At 33.6% G+C, this 22,942-nt stretch overlaps 1 protein-coding gene across 2 annotated transcripts in view; it reads right to left on the bottom strand.

Moving 5' to 3' along the window:
- Positions 1 to 22,942, bottom strand: part of N (neurogenic locus Notch protein) — a 69,904-nt gene that overhangs the window by 43,111 nt on the left and 3,851 nt on the right. For both annotated transcript variants that reach the window (XM_089839506.1, XM_089839425.1), the window contains exon 2: positions 21,768 to 21,846. In XM_089839506.1, coding sequence (XP_089695632.1) covers positions 21,768 to 21,846 — 79 coding nt within the window. The remainder of the gene's footprint in view (positions 1 to 21,767; positions 21,847 to 22,942) is intronic.

The raw sequence follows: 22,942 nt of genomic DNA on the forward strand, positions 1-22,942 counted from the left end.
TTATTTTTCCCCGAATTTTTGTAACTTTTCTCTGAATTTTCCCCCGAATTTTTGGAATTTTTTCTGAAATTTTCTCTGCATTATTTGGATTTTTCTTAGACCCAAATATCCACTATAATTTTTCTTAACTTTTGTTCAAAAATAATAAATAAATATTTTATTACAGGTATTCTCAGATTTCGTTTCTTGATAACAAAAATACAATAAGATTTAAATAAAAAAATCTACGGCTTCTTGATTTGACTTAAGTTTATAAAGGATACAATATTTCCATCATTTATTTAAAAATTTATGGATTTTCCCACGGTTTATTAGATTTTTATTTATTATTGAATTTTTTTCAATACAATTTTTCTCGATTTATTTATTTATTATAAAATAATCAATTTTGAAAAACATTTTCCGCTAGCAAAGGGGAGGAATTGAAAATGACTGACACCTCGACTAGACTAGTAGTAAATCAAAGTTCTTGTAAATCAAAACCAAATCTCTTATCGATGCAAAAAATATTCAATTTCTTTTCGAATCGTTGTTGTAACGTGGGAAATATCGATTTCGGGATTTATGTTCCGGTTACAGTTACACCGAGTTCAAAGATAACACCCTGATTAAATAAACTAAGCGAAAATTGCTTCTGACACGTTTAAAAGATAACGGATTAGCCAGGCGCAGACCCAATTACTGAAAAACGCAGGGTTGGCACGTTTTTGCCAGTGGTGGAAAAAACCGCGGTTTTTACCTGGAAAAAACCGGGCGGCAAAAACTAGTTTTTGCCGCGGTTTTTTCCACGTGGTCTTTTCCAGGTAAAAACCGCGCGGCAAAAACCTTTTTGCCACTTTATTTCCACTTTATGTGGAAATAACGAACTAAATTTTAAAAACAAAAATATTCGGAGTTGAAATAAAATTAAAACGTCCAAAATTCTACCATAATCATGAATTGGGTTACATCCTCGGTATAAATATGGAGGAAAAAACCGCGAGGCAATTTTGGCAAGGAACGTTTTGGCCTGTTATACAAATAAATGAAAAATCAGTTCTTATTTTTCGATCAGCACTATTTTTGGCAAAACGCTAATTTTCAATTAAGCACTCGTAGAGAGTTTGTAACATATAAACGATTCCGAGTAGCTTTGCATTTTCAGTTTGATCTTCACCTTAATATATGGTTCACTTCGAATTTTCGAAACAGTACGTTAAAGCTAAACTGCTTCAAATTTATTGTTTAGCTATCAAATGCGAGGCAATCAGGATCATTCGAATGGGAGAAAAATTCCATAAGTTGTAATTTTAAAGTGGATTTAGCTCGAACGTTAAAAACAAAATAAATGTTATAAAACTGATTAAGATTGAGACATATTAGCAGTTGGTAGGCCTATAATAACACGAATGACAAATACAAAGCCAAAGTTATTATTTCTAATTGTCATTTTAATCGGGGAAAGGTTTTTGCCACTTTTTGCTGGTTTTTTCCGTTTTTCCCGCTTTTTACCACTTTTTGCCACGTGTCCCGGCAAAAACTAGTTTTTGCCGGATTTTTGCCAACCCTGGAAAAACGTAACTGGAAACCGAAAGTTCTCTGTAATTAAATACTAAACAAAATACCTAATTTGCATAAAGTTCAAAGTTTGGTTAATTCTCATCTGAAGTCTGTAAAAAACATTTGATATTTGACAAGTAAAGAATCATTAAGTATAGCTCGGGTTTCCTAATTAAAAATTGGCAAGGTTTCTTCTGTACGTCTAAATTTCAAAGCGAATTTTTCGAAGTGAATGTAAAATTCTTTTCTTTTTTCTTTTCAATTAGGGCTCAACTTAGGTTAAATTATATTAGATTTAAGTTTACCATTAAAGTTGTTACGGAACAAATGAAAATTACTTTTAATTTCAGTTAAAATCCCAAGTGTTAATCCTAGAATCACGGTGCATTGTTCTAAAAATTTAGGTTCAACTTTAAGTTGAATTAAATTTAAGTTTAGATTATATTACGATTAAAGTCGTTATTAATTACAATTAATATGGATATTAAGTAAATAATATTGAAATTTAACGAAAATACAAAAGAAAATTATCTTTAACTTCAGTTAAAATAAGTGTTAATCCTAAAATTAGGGTGTCTTTTTCAAAAGAATTGCCTAAACCTTAATTTAGCTTCCAAATTCAGAATATTTTCAAAAAATTTGACCTAAAATTAAAATAACTTTTAAAATAATAGAGAATATAGGCCTAATTATATAATTATAGTTATTATTGGTACCATCCTGAACCATAACACATAACACCCCCTCCCATAAGAAAAACGTCACAACCTCAAGAGGCAATAACCTTTCGCCTTTAAACAATACAGACAATAGACTTAACTTCAATTCAATTCACCCATCCGTAGACCGTAGATCTTTCAAACACATATTTGGGGGTATATCGCAAATTGCTTCGAGATCAAAATGAATATTGAAATAATAGCACGTTAAGGCTTGGTTTGCTTGTAGCAAAGCAAACTCATAACTCAAGTTTAAAATGCAGACAGAATTTAATAACATTCATAAAATATAGTATAGAGTCAAGAGTGGCCGGTCGGTCATTAACTGGTCATTAGCATTTTTTAGAACCTTATCCTTAGTATAGCAGCGAGCGTACCATCATCTCTCTCGAGTCTTGGAAGAACTTAAAACGTATTAAAAGGCCAAAGGAAGTATTCGAAAAAAATAAAACGTTCTACTGTAACTATTTCTCTAGCTAAATCACGCAATAAACTCCTACGCCCGCAAATATGAAGAACATAAAAACATGCACCTAAATTCTAAAAACCCCAGTCAGGTAATATAAAACAAAACCGGATTACATACAAGCTGTAGTCTTAAACTTTCTCTCCCTCAAGTCTCTACACTCTGGTTCTTTATCTCTCTACGTTATAAAACCTAATATTCTTTAATAATAAATAATACAATAAGTTTAAAGAACCGAGTTTACGTTAGGCTTAGCGTTAACTCAATTTATTTATCGTGGGAATAATATACGTTAAGATATTTACTTCTTATAACTGATCTAAATGTTGCAAAAGAAGAGACACGGGGTCATGACCTTTCAGAGATTGATTTAATTAAGTTAGACTAAACAATATTTAAACATCGAAATTATTACTACTGTTATATTTAAACTGAACTGTTAGAAAGAAATTCAAAGAAATTAGAGGTTAGAGGTCATGACCTTTTAAGAATATCAAGATAATTACCATTAAACTTAAAGCGAAATTAAAATAGGACATAATTTAATTTAAGCTGTAATTAATACTAACATTTAAATCAAGTTAGGGGTCATGACCTTTTAAGAAAATCAATTTAATTACTTTCAAACTTAACTAAACTGACCCAAAGAGAAATTAAAAGAGAACATGATTTAATTTAGGCTCTAATTAATACTAACATTTAAATCAAGTTAGAAAATCAATTTAATTACTTTTAAAAAATTAAACTAAACTGACCCAAAGCAAAATTAAAAGAGGTCGTGACCTGTTAAGGACATGATTTAATATATATTGCAGTTAATTCTAACATTTAAATCAAGATAATTATCTAATTAAAACTGCCCCAAAACAAATTAAAAGGGAAAAAATACAGAAAACAACATCCATCCAAGAGTTCATGACCTTTTAGGGCTGGTACAGTACCAATGGGTGTCTATCATTTAAAACCCCATTTAAAAACGCCACAATGGCACCCCATATACCTACCATACACACCGCAACATCCCCGAAACCAATCTACTGCCAACCCTACCGCTGAATTTTAAAAACACCACCCAAGATTTAAATTATACATTCTCGCAAAATAAACCAGGTTATAAACCGGTCGTCTCATAATGCACGGCCAACTTTAACTAAAACCTACCCATCATCCTCCCATACCTAAGAGAGAAGGGGGGAAAAAACTAAGACCAAGGCTTAATAAAAATCAAAAGTTAGCAGGTAAAAAGGTTGAAGTTAAAACTGCGAAACAAAACATTAAATCAATTCTGGTACGGCTTCTTCACGTTTAATCGTAACTTAGCACGCCCACCTATTGCAAAGAGGATCTTGGGAAAAAATACATTAATTCTGGCCAACTCCAAAATACAGGGTATTGGAAATCAAATTTTAGGGATGACCCCCTAATTAAATTTGAATTCTCTTTCAACTCCTTATGTTAAATTTAAGGGGCCATCCGTAAATCTTAACTTGTTTAGGCTGTGACGTAATTTTTATACTCTAAATCGCGTTGTAATTCGGTCCTACCACTGACCCTTATGGTACACCCTGTACAACAAAACTCAAAAGCATTTAACTTCAAGTTTAACTTACTTCTGATAATCTGCGGGGTCTTTAATACCGTGGCAATGGAAAGTTAAAAGTTTTTATCTTAAATTCGAATTGAAAATAAATCTAAACCGAAAGCTAACGCGTATGAATACCTAATATTAAAATAGATAAGGGGAAAAGTAGTGTTACGCAGGCGAGGTTGAACAGTTTAAAAGTGAAACAAATTTATTCCAAAAAAGAAAGCGCCCCCTAGTGGTCGTGATTCTACGAAAATCACGAGAGGGATCTTCGTGATGCACGAGAATTTTTTCTTATGTTACAGGCCTATATTAACCAAAGTTAGGCTTAGGAGCAGGGGAAGCTTTTAAGTTTAGTAGCTCTAAGAATTTGTTAGTTTTCATTTTTATTTTATAAATAAATCGCTTATCATCTTCATTTGGTTCTTTGGGATGCTGGCCATGTTTTTTTATACATTACATCTCCATTTTAAATAGGGATTTTTAGTGGAAGAATTCAGTATGGAGCTAATAGATCACACCGAGACCTAAAAACCAACACTGTGGTTTAGCCTGCCTTTAGGCTACACACCATTTTTTCTATATTTTTATAATTTTGGGCAAGAAAAACTATAGGGTAATAGACTATTCCATTAAATATTTGCAGAGAAACCAATACACAGAAGTTAAATTAGGTTATTTTGATGGCGCCAGAGTACGTGCAGAGGGAGGCTAGCCAACTTGCACTGCCTCTAGCGGTGCTTCTGGGCGCCAGGGAAATAACCCTCTAAGGTTACCTTCCCCGCTCCTGTGTTTTTGCTTCTAAAATGGCATTAATGGAAAGGTCTATAATATTGTAATTTTACAATCGTGCAAGGGATGGTTTTCTAATTGCATGCTGTAGAGACCCAAGATGCACCTGCATACCATAATTCACGTTTCTTTTAACTTTAGTTTTTGTGGAATTTCATTTTATTTTGAATAAATTATATTTAAGAAAATTATAATTTATGCCTTAATGTTTAAGGTAAGTATTTTCAAGAGTAGTTAACAAACTCAGGGGAAAACTAAGGCGCATTATAATAAACCAATATAGCTTCCAATAACCACGCATGATCTCACCCCTACTTCTCTCAGCCTGTAAGAATTAAACCAATACCTTTAGGGGGTAGTTCGTGGTTCGATTTAGCAGACGAAATTAAACCAATGGCGGCATACGCATGCTCAGTAGTCCTAGATTATTTTTAATCCTAATTAAATGCTAAATAATTATCATATTGTAATAAGATATAATTTATTTTAATTTTTATATTAATATTAATTTCCTTTCATATTTAGAAAAAGAAAGAAGTTTATTTTAAATTAAGGTACAATGTTACGTTTTACCTGACACCTTTCCCTTTAAAACCGACTGCGCATGTCAGAAACGGGGTAAAAAAGCTATAAGCTAACTACAAGAACCACAACCAAGGCACTGAAGTACGATAAACCTCCTGACATAATACACAAATATGGCAAGATCACGAAGATTCAAGTTACATCACCAACACGAAAATAAGCTATTACCATGGCATCATGGCTGCTCATAATTTTGACCGCCAGTCATAAAGGAGCCAACTAAAACATCTTTTAGTTAGTTACCTACTACATTTTTTACCTTAAAAATATTCTCTCTTCTAAACCAGGCTTCACCCAACATACAGTTTAAACAGTGGTACAGATTAAATATTGAAATTTAGAAAAGTTAAAAAAAATAAGAAAAAAATACATGACGGTAAAAACAGTATATGGCAATTCGTGACTAAGAGGTAAATACCATACTCCCATCTCCTCTAGAACAATCAAGGTCACGACTTCTTAAGAAAAGAAAGAAGATGGAAGAGGGGGTATACAAGAATCGTGTACAAACGGTCTAATATAAGATTTACTAAGTTTATATGTATACTATCCGAGTTTGTAGCAGCAAATTACAGACACTGGTCCAGGACTCGGGGTAGAAACCAACACGAAACGAAAAGAAACGAAAGGAACTATGGGATGGGAGACTTAGAAGAAAGAAATCACGAAGATAATCCTATACTATATAGGAATTTTTCACTTTTCTTTTAAAGTAATGTCGGCTTAGAGGAGAGAAGTGAGACGGAGTAGTCACTGTAGCCTCTACCATCTATGGAAAGGCACCGAAGTCTCCCAGCATCCTCAGTTTATGGGGTTTCGGTAGAATCGCATGGTTTAAAAACGTCCACAATGCATTGCCACCTTTTGTCTTAAAAATGGAAGCTAATTTGTGATGACTAGCTTCTATTTTAATATAAATGGCGCTAGGTGGCAGCACTTAATTAACAATCCCCTACCACCAAAGTTAGGATCGCACGCGAGGTACTCTGGGGGATACTTTCATTGCCGCATCATGGCCCACGAATATTTCTACCCCACCCCATCTCATCTCTCTTCTCAAAAATGTAGATACGTATTAAACAAATCTACTACCTATTAGCAAAGACAAACATATAGAAACAACAGACAGCCAGTAGGGGTAGTAAGAATTACTTTTAGTGCCTAGCTCACTTTCTATTACTGTCTATTTGCCACTGGTAATACCAAAAACATATTTACCATCGCGCTAAAGAATGCAAAACAGTTTCCCCTCTTGGCATATAGAGGAGAGACCACCTCTAAGCCCAAAGCGTCATAAAAAATGTGTTAAAAAAACCTTGAATTTATAATTTTTGTCCCTAAAAATTTTTCGTTTCGAACGCTGTCGGAAGGGGCGAGAAAAAAAAATTGGATACATACATTTCCAAGTGTATAATTTTAAGAAAATTACAAAAATGAATTACGAATAGTGGTTGGAGACTCTAGAGTCTCTCGAATCTCAGACTACGATAAAGAAAGTTGCAGAAAAATGGCTCAAAGCATATACTAGCTAGAACTGGGAAAAAGAATCGTGATTTTAGGGACGTAACATTATTGCAACCAAAGGTTTTTTCGCCGACAAAATGAATAACCACAAACCGCAATCATATATATTCTAGAAGCTATAGCTAGGGCCCTTTAGGGCTAACACTGTTAATAAGTTTTGTCACATTTCTACATATAAACACGTTTATTGAAATTATATACCTACTAGTAATTTTTGAAAAGTCCGTGGGTAGTCTAAAACCGATTTAAAAATTTCGTTAAGCCTTGTTTTAGGCTTAGTTATTTTTTTGTAAATTTAAATTTCACGCGCGCTTTGTAATGTCACGTGTGCATTGCGAATAGATTAGTATTAAGTTAAGCCTAATTTTAAATTATTTAATAGACCCCTTTGTCTTTTCAATAAGGATGGCCAATTGAGCCCAAGTACTTTTGATTTATTAAATAAACTGGACATTGGCCACTTAAAATAGTGAAACCATGGAGGGTTTTGAATTAATTAAGTGGTCACAAGGCCAGTAGCATTTAATTATTAAACTGTAGGACCCAGCTAATTTTTAAAGTGGACCTTTGTCCAGGGTCACCGCCTTATATCTCAGCCTGATTGAAACCCTATCCACATAGAGATTTCAGTTGATTGAATAGTACGTCACATACTCCTAAGTCTTACCACACTTCCGGCAGCCATATTGGTGGCTTTCAGTTTCAGCTTTCCTTCCCAATTGAACCCACCAATATGGCCGTCACTTCAGACATTTAAATATTAGACTTAACACCGCGTGATTTGCGATTACAATCCGACCGATGTTGAAAGAAAGTTTTTAGGCGTTGCTAAAATAATTACTTACAATGTGTATAAAAACAATTAAGGTGGCTAATCATACCCCGTGCGAGTCTACGAAGTACGAACACATGGTAACAACAGTTGCCAGCAACGCAAAAGTGAGTGAGAATTTATTAAAATTAAATATAATTAAAATTATTATACTTCATAATTCCAGGTAGGGAGTGCTGTTTAACCCTGCATGTGAAACAAGCCTAGACACGTCTTACCGATGAGATCATGCCCTTAAGTCAATTATTCGTTTGGGCGCGTGCCACAGCGTCAAGCAGATGTTGGAGGACTTGTGGCTGCTACATCGAATTCCTTATCATAAAACTTCAAGAAAAATATCTCAGTTATACAGCTTCGAAAAACACCTTTTACCATTTGCAGCGGACTTTACCTTAATTCTCATAACGCGATACCGAAATATCAGCTGCCTTTTATTGCATTTTTAAAAACTATTAGAAAAAAAACCTATGCCTTAACTACAGTACAAGAAGAGGCCCAAATTTTCTTATCGTTAAATAGTAAGTAATATTTTAAGAATAAGTCTGACACTAGCCGTTGCTATTACAGGGTTGCCACGGAATTTTCAGAACCAAATTCCCTGACTCTTCCAGGTTTTCCCTGACCTTTTTAGGGCTTTTAGGCCGAAAGTGTAAATGTTTACAGCACGTTTTAAGTGCTTATAATTAAATAAACTCGATCTACATTAAGTTTTCCGATGTGTTTGTTGCACCAAAATTATTAAGAAACATTTTAACTATAAATAACAGTCTAAGAGATTTTTTAGAGAACATTTACTTCACAAAAACATCTCTAGACATTTATACTGCTCTAGAGTTTTCTGTGTTAAGAGAGGATGAGGAGAAACTTTCATTACTCTTTCAATAAAGACTTATCCCCAGAAAATTTTACCCACTAAAATCAAATTCCCTGACTTTACCGAAATTTTTAAAATTCCCTGACTTTTCCAGGTTTTCCCTGACCCGTGGCAACCCTGTTTTACCTCGAAGAGGCAACAACCAGATGCTATTTTACCCGGCACGACTTTTCAATGTGTTTATTGAAGTAATAACATACTTATTTTTGTTATGTTTCATACGATTTTATCAGTTATCCGTGATTTCTTTTTACTTTCTAAGGTAACTAGCTAGACAGGGTTACCAATTTGTAGAACCATTTGGTTTACAGGAATATCATAAAGTCTGGTGATGGGGTCACATCCGGTTGAATTGATTTAAATATTGATGGCATTTATTATCTCTTACTTCTGATAAAGTATACGATTCATTCAGGGAGTGTTAAAAATTATTTTTATATTTAAATGAACTTTGGGCCCTACCCTAAATAAAATTCGACCACCGGCCGTGACTTCTAACCGATGTCTATCTATTATAATTTACTAATTCTAATAACTTTGTTTTTGTTAATAAGTAAATCATTTTTGGCCTACTTCTTACATGAAAATAGTTGCCACGAAATTTTCAGATTCAAATTCCACGACTTTTGAAATTCTCAAAACTCCCTGACGTTTCCACGACTTTTGAAATTCTCAAAACTCCCTGACGTTTAGTCAAAATTCCAAAAATTCCCTGAGATATGCCTAAATTTAATGAAATTCTAAAAATTCCCTGACATATCCCTAACTTTGTAGAATTCTTAAAATTCCCTGACATTTCCCTAACGTTGTCGAAATTTTTAAAATTTCCTAACGTTTCCCAGACTTTCTGTAGAAATTATTAAAATTGCCTGACGTTTTGGCCTATTTCGAAATCCCTTGGTTTTTGAAAACCAGGTTTTCCCTAATCTGGGGCAACCCTACAGTGTGTGTAGATCACATGAACAAACAAACATCGCAACAAACAACTTTCTCAAATATATACAACTTCAAAAAACCTTGGAATACCAATCCAAACCAACCATAACTCATTTAAAAATAAAAATTCATAAGTGGCCAAAAACGAAGCTAGCATAAATTAAAATTAGTTTCGGAAAAACATGGAAAAACGTGATCGGTAAAGTACCTAGTGCAAAACCTCTTTATGTAATATTGAACCGGAGGACCTTTGCCACTAAATACAAAAAAATAACCGGTTTTATAAATTCCAATCACTAAAATCAGAATGATTTAATGGAAAGTTGGGAGAGAAATCTTTTTCAGATACAGAAGAACCAACGGAGGAGAGAATTTCACTGAGATCGCGGGATCTCGGGATCGACACTTGTCAAACAAGATGAACAACATTTTTTCTTTACAAATACTAAATATATTCTATGGTAGACTTCATTACAAGCCGTGAGTTAATACTCGCAATCGGTAGAGGGAAAGAAAAATTGTTCCATCTTTGTCTATAAAGGTTTTAATTTCATTGTAGAAATATATAATTTGAAGTAAAATATTAAATCAAATAATTGTCGAATACCAGACTTCTCGGAGAGTCAGAGCTGAGCGCGAAATACGGTGAAATGTTTTTGCTAAGCCTAAAATTAAAGCTTTCAAGTCCTTTTCTAAGCCTAAAATTAAAGCTTTCAAGTCCTTTTCTAAGCCTAAAATTAAAGCTTTCAAGTCCTTTTCTAAGCCTAAAATTAAAGCTTTCAAGTCCTTTTCTAAGCCTAAAATTAAAGCTTTCAAGTCCTTTTCTAAGCCTAAAATTAAAGCTTTCAAGTCCTTTTCTACGCCTAAAATTAAAGCTTTCAAGTCCTTTTCTAAGCCTAAAATTGAAGCTTTCAAGTCCTTTTCTAAACCTAAAATTGAAGCTTTCAAGTCCTTTTCTAAACCTAAAATTGAAGCTTTAAAGTCCTTTTCTAAGCCTAAAATTAAAGCTTTCAAGTCCTTTTCTAAGCCTAAAATTAAAGCTTTCAAGTCCTTTTCTAAGCCTAAAATTAAAGCTTTCAAGTCCTTTCTAAGCCCAAATTAACCTTTTCTAAGCCTAAATTAATACTATGTAAACTTTCCATCACACTTTTAAACCTAAATTTGAACTTTCTAAGCCTAAATAAAAACTGAAGCCTAACAATAATTAATGCTACTAATTCGCGTGTTAAACGTATTTATTAAAATTGTCCACTCGGTTCAAGGGAAAATATTTCCACTTCAATTTATAAACCTCTACCTAGGCTATAGAAGAACCCTCATCGTACACGATGCAAACTAAACCCCGCACTAAACTTCAAATGCGTCTAAAATCTATTTTTAATAGAGGGTTGAAATCTTTTCTCATCAAAAATTTCCTCATAGATAGAGGTCTAGAAACATAAAACCGAAAATAATTCACTCTAAAATCTACGATAAGAAATATCTTAATTTACTAATTACGAATTCATAATTAATATGTAAGGAATGTTCGTTATAGTCCCCTTATGTCAGTTCAGAGGTTTAAACATTTTGCCAAACTTTAATTAACCTTTATTGTAATTAACATGAAAAAAACACCGCGTCGACATCATTAAAAAAATATACCCTTTTAATAATGATCAATTCGAAAAAAATTTAACAAGCAACAAAGATTTTTATAGAAAAATATTTCGAGTGTATAATTAGTTTGACCTTTTATTATCGGTCGAGTTAAAGCCTAGATCAGGGATAGATTTAATTTTAGAAGTAGGAATGGAGAACGGTTAGTATTTACATCAGTTATTCCGACTCATAGACCACCCAGTATAGAGCCCCTCCCTCCAACACGTAACGAAAAGTTTAAATTATCTTATTGGCTCACTTAAACAACGTTTAGATGACGTTGCGGACGGCGACGGCGAAAAATACGTAATTCCTTTTTACCTCTGTCGCTATGACCCTCCCACCTCTTCTTTCATACCCCCCGTCCCGTCCCGGGGAAGGGGGTCCGGGACTTTGACGCGCGTACAGATATTACTCTGTTCTCCATTCCTACTTCTAAAATTACATCTATCACTGCCTAGATATTGTGAATTAATGAGAACCAAATATTTGCTATTAGCCGAGTACCGAATATTCGCTATTAGCCGAGTACCGAATATTCGCTAGGGTCTCCCCGAATATAGAATTCGCGGTTTTGAATGTTGTTTTCTACAGCTGAATTTTACAAAAGCGACACATTTAAATTTAAAAAGCCAGACGTGAAAATTAGGGCGTCAAAACAACGTAAGAAAATGACCGATGGAGGAAAAAATAACCACTTAATTGCCTTACTCGTTTAATTCACTCTAAACCGACTATAATATAAAACGTATTTTTTCTTTCATTCAAAATTAAATGTATGTCCTCTTTCCCAGCTAACGGAGTTTGTGACAAAAAAACGAACTTAGTTCCAAAAAATATTAGACAGTTTAAGCTAAGCCTCGCGAGTCGCGAAGCTCCATGTTGAAATGAAACGATACAAGTTTTCCTACAACTTTCTTAAATTAAACTCTCTATTTAAAGTGTTAGTGACATAATTTTCGTCATCCTCAAACTTAAAATGCGAAAAAAATCCTTGAAAAATCTAGTTTATTATGATATGTTTACTTTTTTATTTGGTTTCGTAGCAATTTATTAAATTGCAATCAAAGTTTTGTGTTTGGAAAAGGCCTAGTTGAGATTTTCTTTCGTTTGATGACGTAGTAAGGAGAAATTTTCACTCTAGATGTCGCTCACGTGATGCGCCTGTTAGTGTCGCTGCGCCGCGTTAAGCCTAATTTATTCAGATTCGCGCGCGCGCCGCATTAGTAGACTCGGGAGTCTCGCGCTTGGCTTTTCCGCGAGATGCCGTGAGTGACGTATCAAGGAGAAAAACCCGCCAAAAATGTTCTCCGCAAATTTGCATTTGTCCCCCAAATTTCAAGTTTTCAAAGTGTTTTTTCTGTGTTTTCCCTCATAATTAAATATTTTTCAAGCATATTTTTGGAATCAGAAGAGTTTAAACTCTCAAAAAAGTAAGGTTTTCTTTAGATTTGAGATTATTTTTAAATCACGTCGCTATTCCTTTAAGTGGAGAAATTTAACGACTAAATCTCGTGTCACACACAATCGATCAATTTTTCTCAATGTACTCATTGAAGGAAAAATTGCACTAAACATTTTTTCTTCTGCAATTTCTTTTTTTTCATATAATTAAAATTATTGAAACACACACCAGTCCCCCCCCCCCCCAACCGTAATTCCATCTTCCATCTTTAAATGACAGCTAGTTTGAACCAAGAAGTGATATCTAGTTTATTGGGGAGAAGGTATAAATTCATTCATCCACATTTATAATCTAGCTTTATCTCCAGTCCAAAGGGAATAGTAGGTCCGGAGTTAATCCCCGCCGCCTCTAAATTACAACTAGCATCATCTCATTGGTACTTGAAAATTCACGTCAGCGCGACGCGAATGACGAAAATTACAGTCATATTTTCCGACTGAGGAGAGTGTAGAGAAATAGCCCGGCATCCTTTTACGTCCCCCCCCCCCTTGTATTTTTAAAGGGAAACTGGGACTATGGAACGCCGCGCGAATACTTAGGCATCTTATACCTTCTCCCTAATAAACTAGATATCACTTCTTATTTGCACTAAAGGGGCTGGCAACACTTGTAAGCACACTATATATATCAGAATTTTTCGCCAAGGCCCAACCACTCTAAGGAAAAATGTGAGATACAATTCAAAATTATACCGACTTGGTCTAGACTTTTATTAAAACTCTAACATAAAAAAATTTCCTATTGTGTTTTGTTAGAGGATTTACCAAACCTCAGACGCTTTTAAATTTGAACTACTTTTATATCTACGTGGTTTTATATTAGAGTATAGCTACGCGTAGTTGAAACCTACAGTATGTTTTTAGTACTGTAACAAAAAGAGAGAGAGAACTCAGCGGGGAGAGCCGTATTCAAATCCAACCAACAAACACCATCCCAAGTTTGTTAGAAGCACATTCAATATAATGAATAAAGAAAGTTTCTAACAATATAAATTCTTTCTTGGAATATAACAACGAACCAGACTTGGTTGGTTCAGACCAATGACCACGCGAGGGCAAAAGGGGTCAACTAAAGCGGAGGGTGAAAGGGGGTTACAAAATTCCTTAACAAATTCTCAAGTCAAAAGGCTTAAGCTATTTTCTCTGACCAATTTTAATTGAACACTTATTTATTTATTACATAGAAAAATTTCAGAATGTTTTTGAATTAAAATTTAATAGTACCAAAATTAACTTATAAATATATTAATTCAGGCTAATTACCTCAAACCGATACGAAATCTTTCTCCCTAAGGACCCTAACAAATCTCCAAAGGTAATTTTCCCTGACAAATTTTAATTTAAACTTCAACTTATTAATAAATTAAAAATTAAATCTTTTCAAACTGAAAAAAGTCCCAAAATTAAGTTTTAAATTAAATTAATACAACTATATTAAAATTAACTTAAATCGATATTAAATTAAACTATTCCCTGACTTTTAAAATTCCCAGTAGCCCACTTTCAACAGATAAAAATATCCCCGAGTTTTCCAGGTTTGTTTTAAAAAGTTAGAACTATACTTTGTCAAAGACTACGAAATTTCTACATCTAACTTACTTACTAAAGACGTAAAACATTTTTAAACTAGTTTTAAAAATTAATTTTTAAGGTCATTATAAAAGAAATTGAGAACGGAAACACTTCGGAATCATTTACACACTATCTGGCAAAAATAATTTCAAACGACAATTTTTTTTGTTAACATCACACTTTAAATCCCGTCGCTCACTAAATAAATAATAATAAAAATAAAAAACCTCTCCAACTAAAGGGGCTAGAGAAATTTCCTTCCCCCAGTTTCTTGACTTTAACCAAGCGCATGCGCTCCAGTAATTTGTTATTAGAGCATCTGAATCGAACAACAGAATACTACAAACTTAATTCAGTCTGTTGTGTAGATAGAGGTTGAATTATTACACGTCACAATGACTGACTGGCAACACTTGTCAGCACATTATCTATAAAGTGGTACTAAGATGGGAGGAGCTACGGGACCGTGACGTCAACAGAGCTATCTCAGTTGTGACGTCAGTGCCTAGGTAAAACGTCACGGCTTAGATTTGGCAGTGGGCGGCCATGTTTGGTTAGCTTTGGTTCTATGGGCAAATAGCATTGGTGACGTCATACTCAAGCTTCTGAGATAGCTCTATATTGATAGTAGAGAGTTTAAGCATCCCCTAAACGCGTACGTGTAACTACCTTCCACAGTGCATTAGACCAATGCATTGTCAAAGGTGGCTACACGTACGCGTATAGGGGATGCTTAAACTCTCTAGTCTAAATTGTGTGGACTTAGCTGAGGACTTCAAATATGGTCACTGCCAAAACAAAACCGAGGTTAGAGATATGAGGGTGTGACGTCACGAGAAAGTTTTAGTTCGTAGTAGCAGACTATATTAGGACAGAGAATTTACACGAATTTAAATAAAAACAAAATCATAATAATACATGCGACAAACTTTAAATTTTCACAATTTAATTATGTACGACTGGCTTAAACCGACCGACACGTACAGTAAGGTGAACGTATTTTTTTTTTAAATATATATCAACCAACCCCTTTTAATAATTCAACATTGGTATTACGAAATGCATTCTGGGAAGGAAGGGGGGAAGATAGGGAGGTTACCTGTTGTAGCAAAGCGAGCGAGCGCGCTAATACCATATGGTTAGAATTTTACAACTTAACCAGTAAATTACAAGGTTTGCCTAAAAACTATTAAAGTTAAACTGAAATCTACGTAGAAATCTTTATATAATTTCAATCTAACTTTAGAGCGTTGTTAAACTTAATTTATAACAAAATATAAAGAAATCAAACTGAAGAAATATCTTTACAGAAATTCATCGTAACAATATGGGAATTTGATTGAATTTCTTACAGAAAATTGAAGTTAATTTCAAACTAAGTTGAGACTGCTATTAAAGGCAGGTTGTTGTTTAGGTAATGCTATGTATGATTCTAATATCTATGTATTCTTTTTTGGGGAGGGTTTTAAAAGCCGGTTCTCTAGAAAACCGCGTCGGACAACTAACTCGCCGAGGGCTTTCCCACGGCCGGGATATCTCTCGCGAGGAACTCTAGGTAGTAAGAACGATTTCGAAAAAAAATTTGTTCAAATTCGGTACCGAAGTAAGTTTGCTCAGTACCGGAATTTTTAGGTTTTTTAAACTTAGGGGTTGTTTTAATTTTTCAAGTTTATAACGTGTTGGTTGGTTAGTTAGATGTTTTTGAAGCTCGGTTTAAGTTTTGAAAGAGGATTACTTCGGTACCGAAATTATCTTTCTTGATTTGAAGAGAGAGCTCGAATCTTTTAAATTCGATTGCGTACAAAATTTAAAGGATTTTCGGGTGGATCCCAAACCGAACGAACTTAAAGCAGGGATGGTAACAATTTTGAAATTTCAAAGATTTATTCATTTATTTATTTAAATTATAATATTTATTTTATATATTTATTAATTCAAAACGTACAGGGTGTTTATGATAAGTTTGTCATAAATGAAAGGGTCTGTTCTTACTTCTTAGGGTCAAACTTAGTGTAAAACAATATGGTTCGGACAACTTTTGGTAACCCGATTTCCCTGGCATTTGAAGGTTTTCTCCCTTATGTTTATTTCCCCTGACATTTCCAGGTGCAAGGCCACCTAATAACTACAAGAGTAATTTTTCAAGCCTCACAAATTTCCCTGAATTTCACTAAAAAATTACGCGTTTTCCTGAATATTATAAATTTCCCCGAGTTTTCCCTGAATTATACTAAATATTATGAATTTCCCTGAGTTTTCACTGAATTTTACTGAAAAGATAAATTTTCCTAAGTTTCCCTAATTTTAACTCAAAAATTATAAATTTCCCTGTGAGTTTTCCCTGAATTTTACTCAAAAATAATTTTCCCTGAATTTAACTCAAAAATTACAAACTACCCTGTGAGTTTTCCCTGAATTTAACTCAAAAATTACAAATTAATTTCCCTTTGAAGTTTCCCTGCATTTTTACTCAACACATTTCCCTGATTTTTCCGGTTTCTTCTACTATCTAGGTTTGCACGAACGAACAAGACAATTTTAAAAATCCCTAACATAACTTTCCCTGACACCCATTTTAAAATTCCCTAACTTTCCCAGATACCACTCACGCACAACCAAGACCAACCCCTGGGGTCCCCCAAAATTTTTCAAAAGATAAATACAACTTAAACAGTCTAGAGAGAGGTGAAAAGGGGGAGAGGAGAGCTAGGTTGGTTTACCATTGTGTATGTATGTACCAGCAATACCACACATAAACCACCTCCAATAATCTCATGGCATGGTATGGGTCCCCGTCTACTAAGAGTATAATGACCCAGAATCTTTCCCAGACATACCCGGTTTAAAAAATAAAACTTAAATAAACTTAAAAATTTATGAAAAATGGATGCAAACGAAAAACTAGTTTGCTTTAGAAACAGACACCCTCCCTAAAAAAATTTTTTAAATTAGAAAATAAAAATTGCCTTAAATTTTATAAAATTTTGTTTTGCCAAAATCCAACATACAAAGTGTTCAAAAAAAAAGGGAGGTAATTTTAGGACCGTGGATGGTTCTATGAGAAATCAATTTTGAGTCGAAAATGTTCTTTCTATACTTCTAGGAATAGACGATTTTGCCTCCATAAGTTAAAATAGTTAAGATTTGAGTGTTTTGTGGATGACCCCTTAGATTAGAATTGTACGTTCAGTTTCTTAATTAAATTTAAGGGGTCATCCGTAAAACACTGCAATCATAATTGTTTATTATGACCCAAATTTTGGCCCCACAAATTACGATTAGAGTGTTTTATGGATGACCCCCTTAATTAAATTAGAATTGTATATTCAGTTTCTTAATAAATTTAAGGGATCATCCTTAAAACACTGGAATCATAAATTGTTCATGGAAAAATGTGACAGAATTAAAATCCCCATAGAACCTAACCTTTTGAAACACCCTGTATACTGTACAACGAAATATTCTAGGAGATTTATTTATCACTATGTATTTATACGCTGATATATTAAGTTTTTAAAAATTTCAAATTAGTTTCGGTTTTATTTAAGTAACGACTTTAAATGTTTGTTCTTCGAGAAATTAATAAATTTTATTTTTTCTTGTTTTCGTTTTAATTTTGACTTTGGGAAAGAAAAAAAAATTAAGTTGTTTGAAGTAAAGGTCAATTCCTCGTTTTAATTGACTATCAATATTTGATTGTACTCTTACAATATACCTCGAGTATTTACTTAGAAAATAAATACTGTATTTCGTGTATTTAAGAAATACAATTAAAAGGGTTAATTACTTCAAATAATCCTGTTTTTGAGTTTTTTTTTTAAAAAAAAATAAATCCCACGGTATATTGAACTACTACAGAAAGAAATATTGAAACTTTGAGAGTTAAAAATGTTTCTGTAATAAACACTATAAATCTATGTTAAAAAATGATGAATATTAGTTGATAAAAATCGAATTTAAGTCGTAATTGGATTAAGACTAGAAATTACCGTCGATTGCCAAAAATGTTAGTTAATTACAATAAACTGCTAAATTATCAAGATACGGTAAGCTAAAATCATCACTAATCAACAACGGAGGTTGATTTATAATCCTTAATTTCTATCTCTAACATTCGAAAGGAATTATTGGTAATTACAATAAACTTATAAATAACAATAATAAATTACGGTAAGATAAAAATCATCAGTAATTACTAATTTACAACGCCATTTAAGGTTAATTTGGCGCCAAAAACATCGCTACCCTTATACAATATCCAGCGCAATACAAAACGCAACAGAAAAAGGCGCCAAAAACGCGCGCGCTAAATCAAGCGAGCCACGTGCACAGCATAACCTTACTAGTTCACGAGCTTAATTATTAAGGCTTCTCATATGGCATAAAATAACCGTTGGGAAAAAAATGAGGAAAAACCGTTACTGGGGTACCCTATTGTAACGCAGGCTGTGCAAGAGCATGGTTATGGAGTATGGAGTCTATGGTGTAAAGCTCTCTCAAAGTGGGAAGGTAAAAACTGACACCAGCTGTCGGGTGATCACCGGAATACAAACTCTATACGACAGGAACCAATGAATACAGCGGAAGAACAGGGGGGTATTTAATATTGATTACGTAATCAGTGATATTATAATTCCACGCTTATTACCACAGTAATCGCGAATAAATTGCAGTATCCGTTAAGTACTTTCAAACCCTTTTACAACACTTAGTGAACGGCCCCCTCTGTAAAGCGTTGGCACTCAACGCTATTATCAAATAGACAATATGAACGAACTGCCATTTCCCTACTACAGAACATACTTTGAATCTATTTCTTTAAATCCCAAGTATTTAAAAATACGCGCAAAAAATGGCAGGTGAAACACGAAACCACTTTTTATTGTTTAAGACAAAAAAAAATAAGTTTTTTTTAAAGGGCTAAGACAGTGTCGATGAGCAATACACATTAATTTGTATCTCGAAATAGCATAATGCGAGTCCCTTTCAAAACCACTAACTAGTTCACAAGTAACAAATTTAATTCTCGTTAGGAGCCTAATTACTTTAATTAATGCCTTTAGGAACACGTGTAAAGCTTTGAGACCGAGACATCTGCCTATTCTTTGAGTATGGTATATAAATTGCAAACTATAGCGCTTGTATTTGCAGAAATTTAAGGGGAAATGTGTACCATAACGTCTAGCGCGCTTTAAAGGTCGACTTCCAGCGAAAAGGGTTCAAGCGAACTGAAAACCGAGCATCGTGACTAACAAATGTCCCAGCGACCGTGCCGATTTTCGAAGCCCCGCTGGGGTCAAAAGATGGAAGGGTTCTAGCTACCTGAAAGCCGTGCAATGTGGTTCTAGCGAACTGAAGATGAACAATAGAAATACTTGTAAATTTATTTCCTCTCGAATTTTTGCTTTCCCCTGAAGCAAAAAATCTATTGCGTATCTTCAGTTCGCTAGAACCACATTGCACGGCTTTCAGTTAGCTAGAACCCTTCCATCTTTTGACCCAGCGGGGATTCGAAAATCGGCAAGGTCGCTCCATTGTTAGTCTCGATCCTCGGTTTTCAATTCGCTAAAACTCTTTTCGATGGAAGTCGGCCTTTAAAATCGGAATTATAATTCAAATTTGGCGCGAGAAAATTGCATACACGTGCTCTTGAATTACGTCAAAGATACAAAACCCCTAACGTCACGTCAAAGCTTCAAAAGTAACAAAACCCATAACGCCAAAGCTATAATACCACCTTTAAAAACCCAGAACATCAAAGCTCTATATTGTATCCATAGGTAACCCGTTAGAATAATTATAAAATAGAACAATGGATTTGTGGAATTGATGTCAAAAAGGTCCCAAATTAAATTTTCTTCGCCAAGATGGAGCTATTGGGGGGGGCGGAATTATGTTATTCTTTAAGAGAGGTTAGTGTCTTTCGGGGTATAAAGACACAAAAGTTATAGGAAGGAAACAATGAAAGGCGGCAGGCAGGAACAGCTAGCAATTAGATAAAAAGGAGCTTAACGCGCGGAGGATGCAATGATGGGGGTTGTTAGATAGAAAATAAACCGTAACAAAGTTAGTTTTCAGTTGAACATCCGCAATCAGTTCAGTTTAGTCTAGGGGAGGTAATTTTTGACAGGGGGCATAGACCCATAGCCGCGGGGAATGAATGAACAATTAAGTGCTACTACTACAGTTGTAAACAACATCCAGCACCTTTTTCTTGTCGATTAAATTTACTAATGAGATAATTTAATTACGACAGGAATATCATAATTAATTGTTTATCTTACTATAATTTCGGAGAAAGAAACCACTCGTTATAATTTTCTTCAAAAATCTAAGCCTGATTTCTAACAGATTTTGTTCAAAACTAAGGAATGAAATCCTGATTTCAAACTGATTGCGCTAATTTTGTTCAAAACCAAGGCCTGGAAATCTGATTTCAGATTAATTTTGAGCTATTTTTGATTAAAATTAATGCCTGAAAATCTGATTTCAGATTAATTTTGTGCTGTTTTTGATCAAAATTAAGGCCTGAAAATCTGATTTCAGACTGATTTTGTGTTAATTTTGCTCCTGAAAACCTGATTTCAAAAATAGTATAAAATCTTTGTGAAATAAGGATCTTAATTTCATACTATTTTTGTTAAAAACTAAAGTCTGATTTCAAAACAATAATGAACTATAACTGTCCAAAACTACCGCCTGATTTTACACTATATAATTGCATAAACAATTTCAATTTTCAAACTGTTCAAAATTAACGACTGATTGCAGACTAACTTTCAAAAACTGACGTCATACATATTTCAACGACTTAACTGATTATAACTCCAACGTCAACCGCGTGTGACATCACACAAGGCCAATATTTACTTCCAAAATCTTAGACTATAATTTATCGATATTTTAAATTCAATACGACAACTTTCCTTGTATTGAAGTCTGTGGTTTTCCCATCTCGGTGGTAACTTTCACGCAATATTCATGTCTAGATTTTAATATATTCCCCATTTAAAACAAGCTAATTTATTCATTATAAAGCAAGATCTGAGCTTTCAAAAATTAATTACGAAATTTTTCCTTGCAAGTGGTTTTTAAGAGGAAAACATTACAATTGTAAAAATACTTCAGAGGGAATTTTTTTTAATAAGTTAATAATTATTATTTTCCCACGGTTAGACCAGATACAAAATATTAATTTATTTTGAAGTGACGGGAAGATAATTGAGATTTCAACTTACTTGCAATACGATTCTCCTCGTGGATTTGAAACGCAAGACGCACCATTTTTGCAAGGGTTTGGTGAACAAGATACCAAACCTAATTAAAACAAAACCGAAATTAATATTATAATCTATGGAATTTAATGTTAATCGCTCAATTCAATATTAAGTTTATTTTAGGCCTAATTTCTCTGTTAGGTTAGGTTAAGCTTAGCTCTAACAAAAGCAGGGTCAAACGGGGTCACAGCGTTATAAGTAGGTAGTAGTACATCCGGTTTGAAAGCGAGTCGGACTTTGTCAAAGAATAGCGGTACTTGACACATTTTTAATATATTATTAATTTTAAGCTAATTATTATTGTATGTACATTTTAAACCTAACAATGGTACTTGTATCATTAAGCACCTAATTTCTCCTTAATTTTGGACGTTAGGCTTAGCATAATTATGATATTATTTACGTCTATTTTAATCCTAGCATAATTGTGATATCATTGAAGTCTATTTTAGGCTTAGCATAATTATGATATCATTTAGGTCTATTTTAGGCCTAGCATAATTATGATATCATTTAGGTCTATTTTAGGCCTAGCATAATTATGATATCATTTAGGTCTATTTTAGGCCTAGCATAATTATGATATCATTTAGGTCTATTTTAGGCCTAGCATAATTATGATATCATTTAGGTCTATTTTAGGCCTAGCATAATTATGATATCATTTAGGTCTATTTTAGGCCTAGCATAATTATGATATCATTTAGGTCTATTTTAAGCCTATATCGTAGGTAAAACGTTAAGCCTAATTTCACCATAACATAAAAATTAGGCCTAACCTAACATAACTATTTTTGCACTATAACCAAGTTTCCCTAATTTCTCCCTATTATAGGGCCTAAAAAAAGGTAAGAAAATTAAACCTAACAAAGATATGAAATTTAAGCCTAATTTCTCTTCATTGCAGGGCCTAACAAAGGTAAGAACCTAAATTAGTCGTTAGGTCTTAGGTAAATTTTTAACTAAGTTATTTAAGCTAAATTCAAGTTAAAACTTATACTTTAAAAAAATCAAGAATTCAAAAAAGGTTTTCATATTTCTTATTTGCATAACAGAGGTAAGTAAATCCTTAAGCCTAATTTTAAATTCCTTCGTAAATTCAACGTTAGGCTTAACAAAAAAATGTGATTCCAATT

The sequence above is a fragment of the Phalangium opilio genome, unplaced genomic scaffold, assembly GCF_054372755.1.
Source record: "Phalangium opilio isolate 3A_F unplaced genomic scaffold, DU_Popi_V2 ptg000002l_1, whole genome shotgun sequence".
NCBI classification, from domain to species: Eukaryota; Metazoa; Arthropoda; class Arachnida; order Opiliones; family Phalangiidae; genus Phalangium; species Phalangium opilio.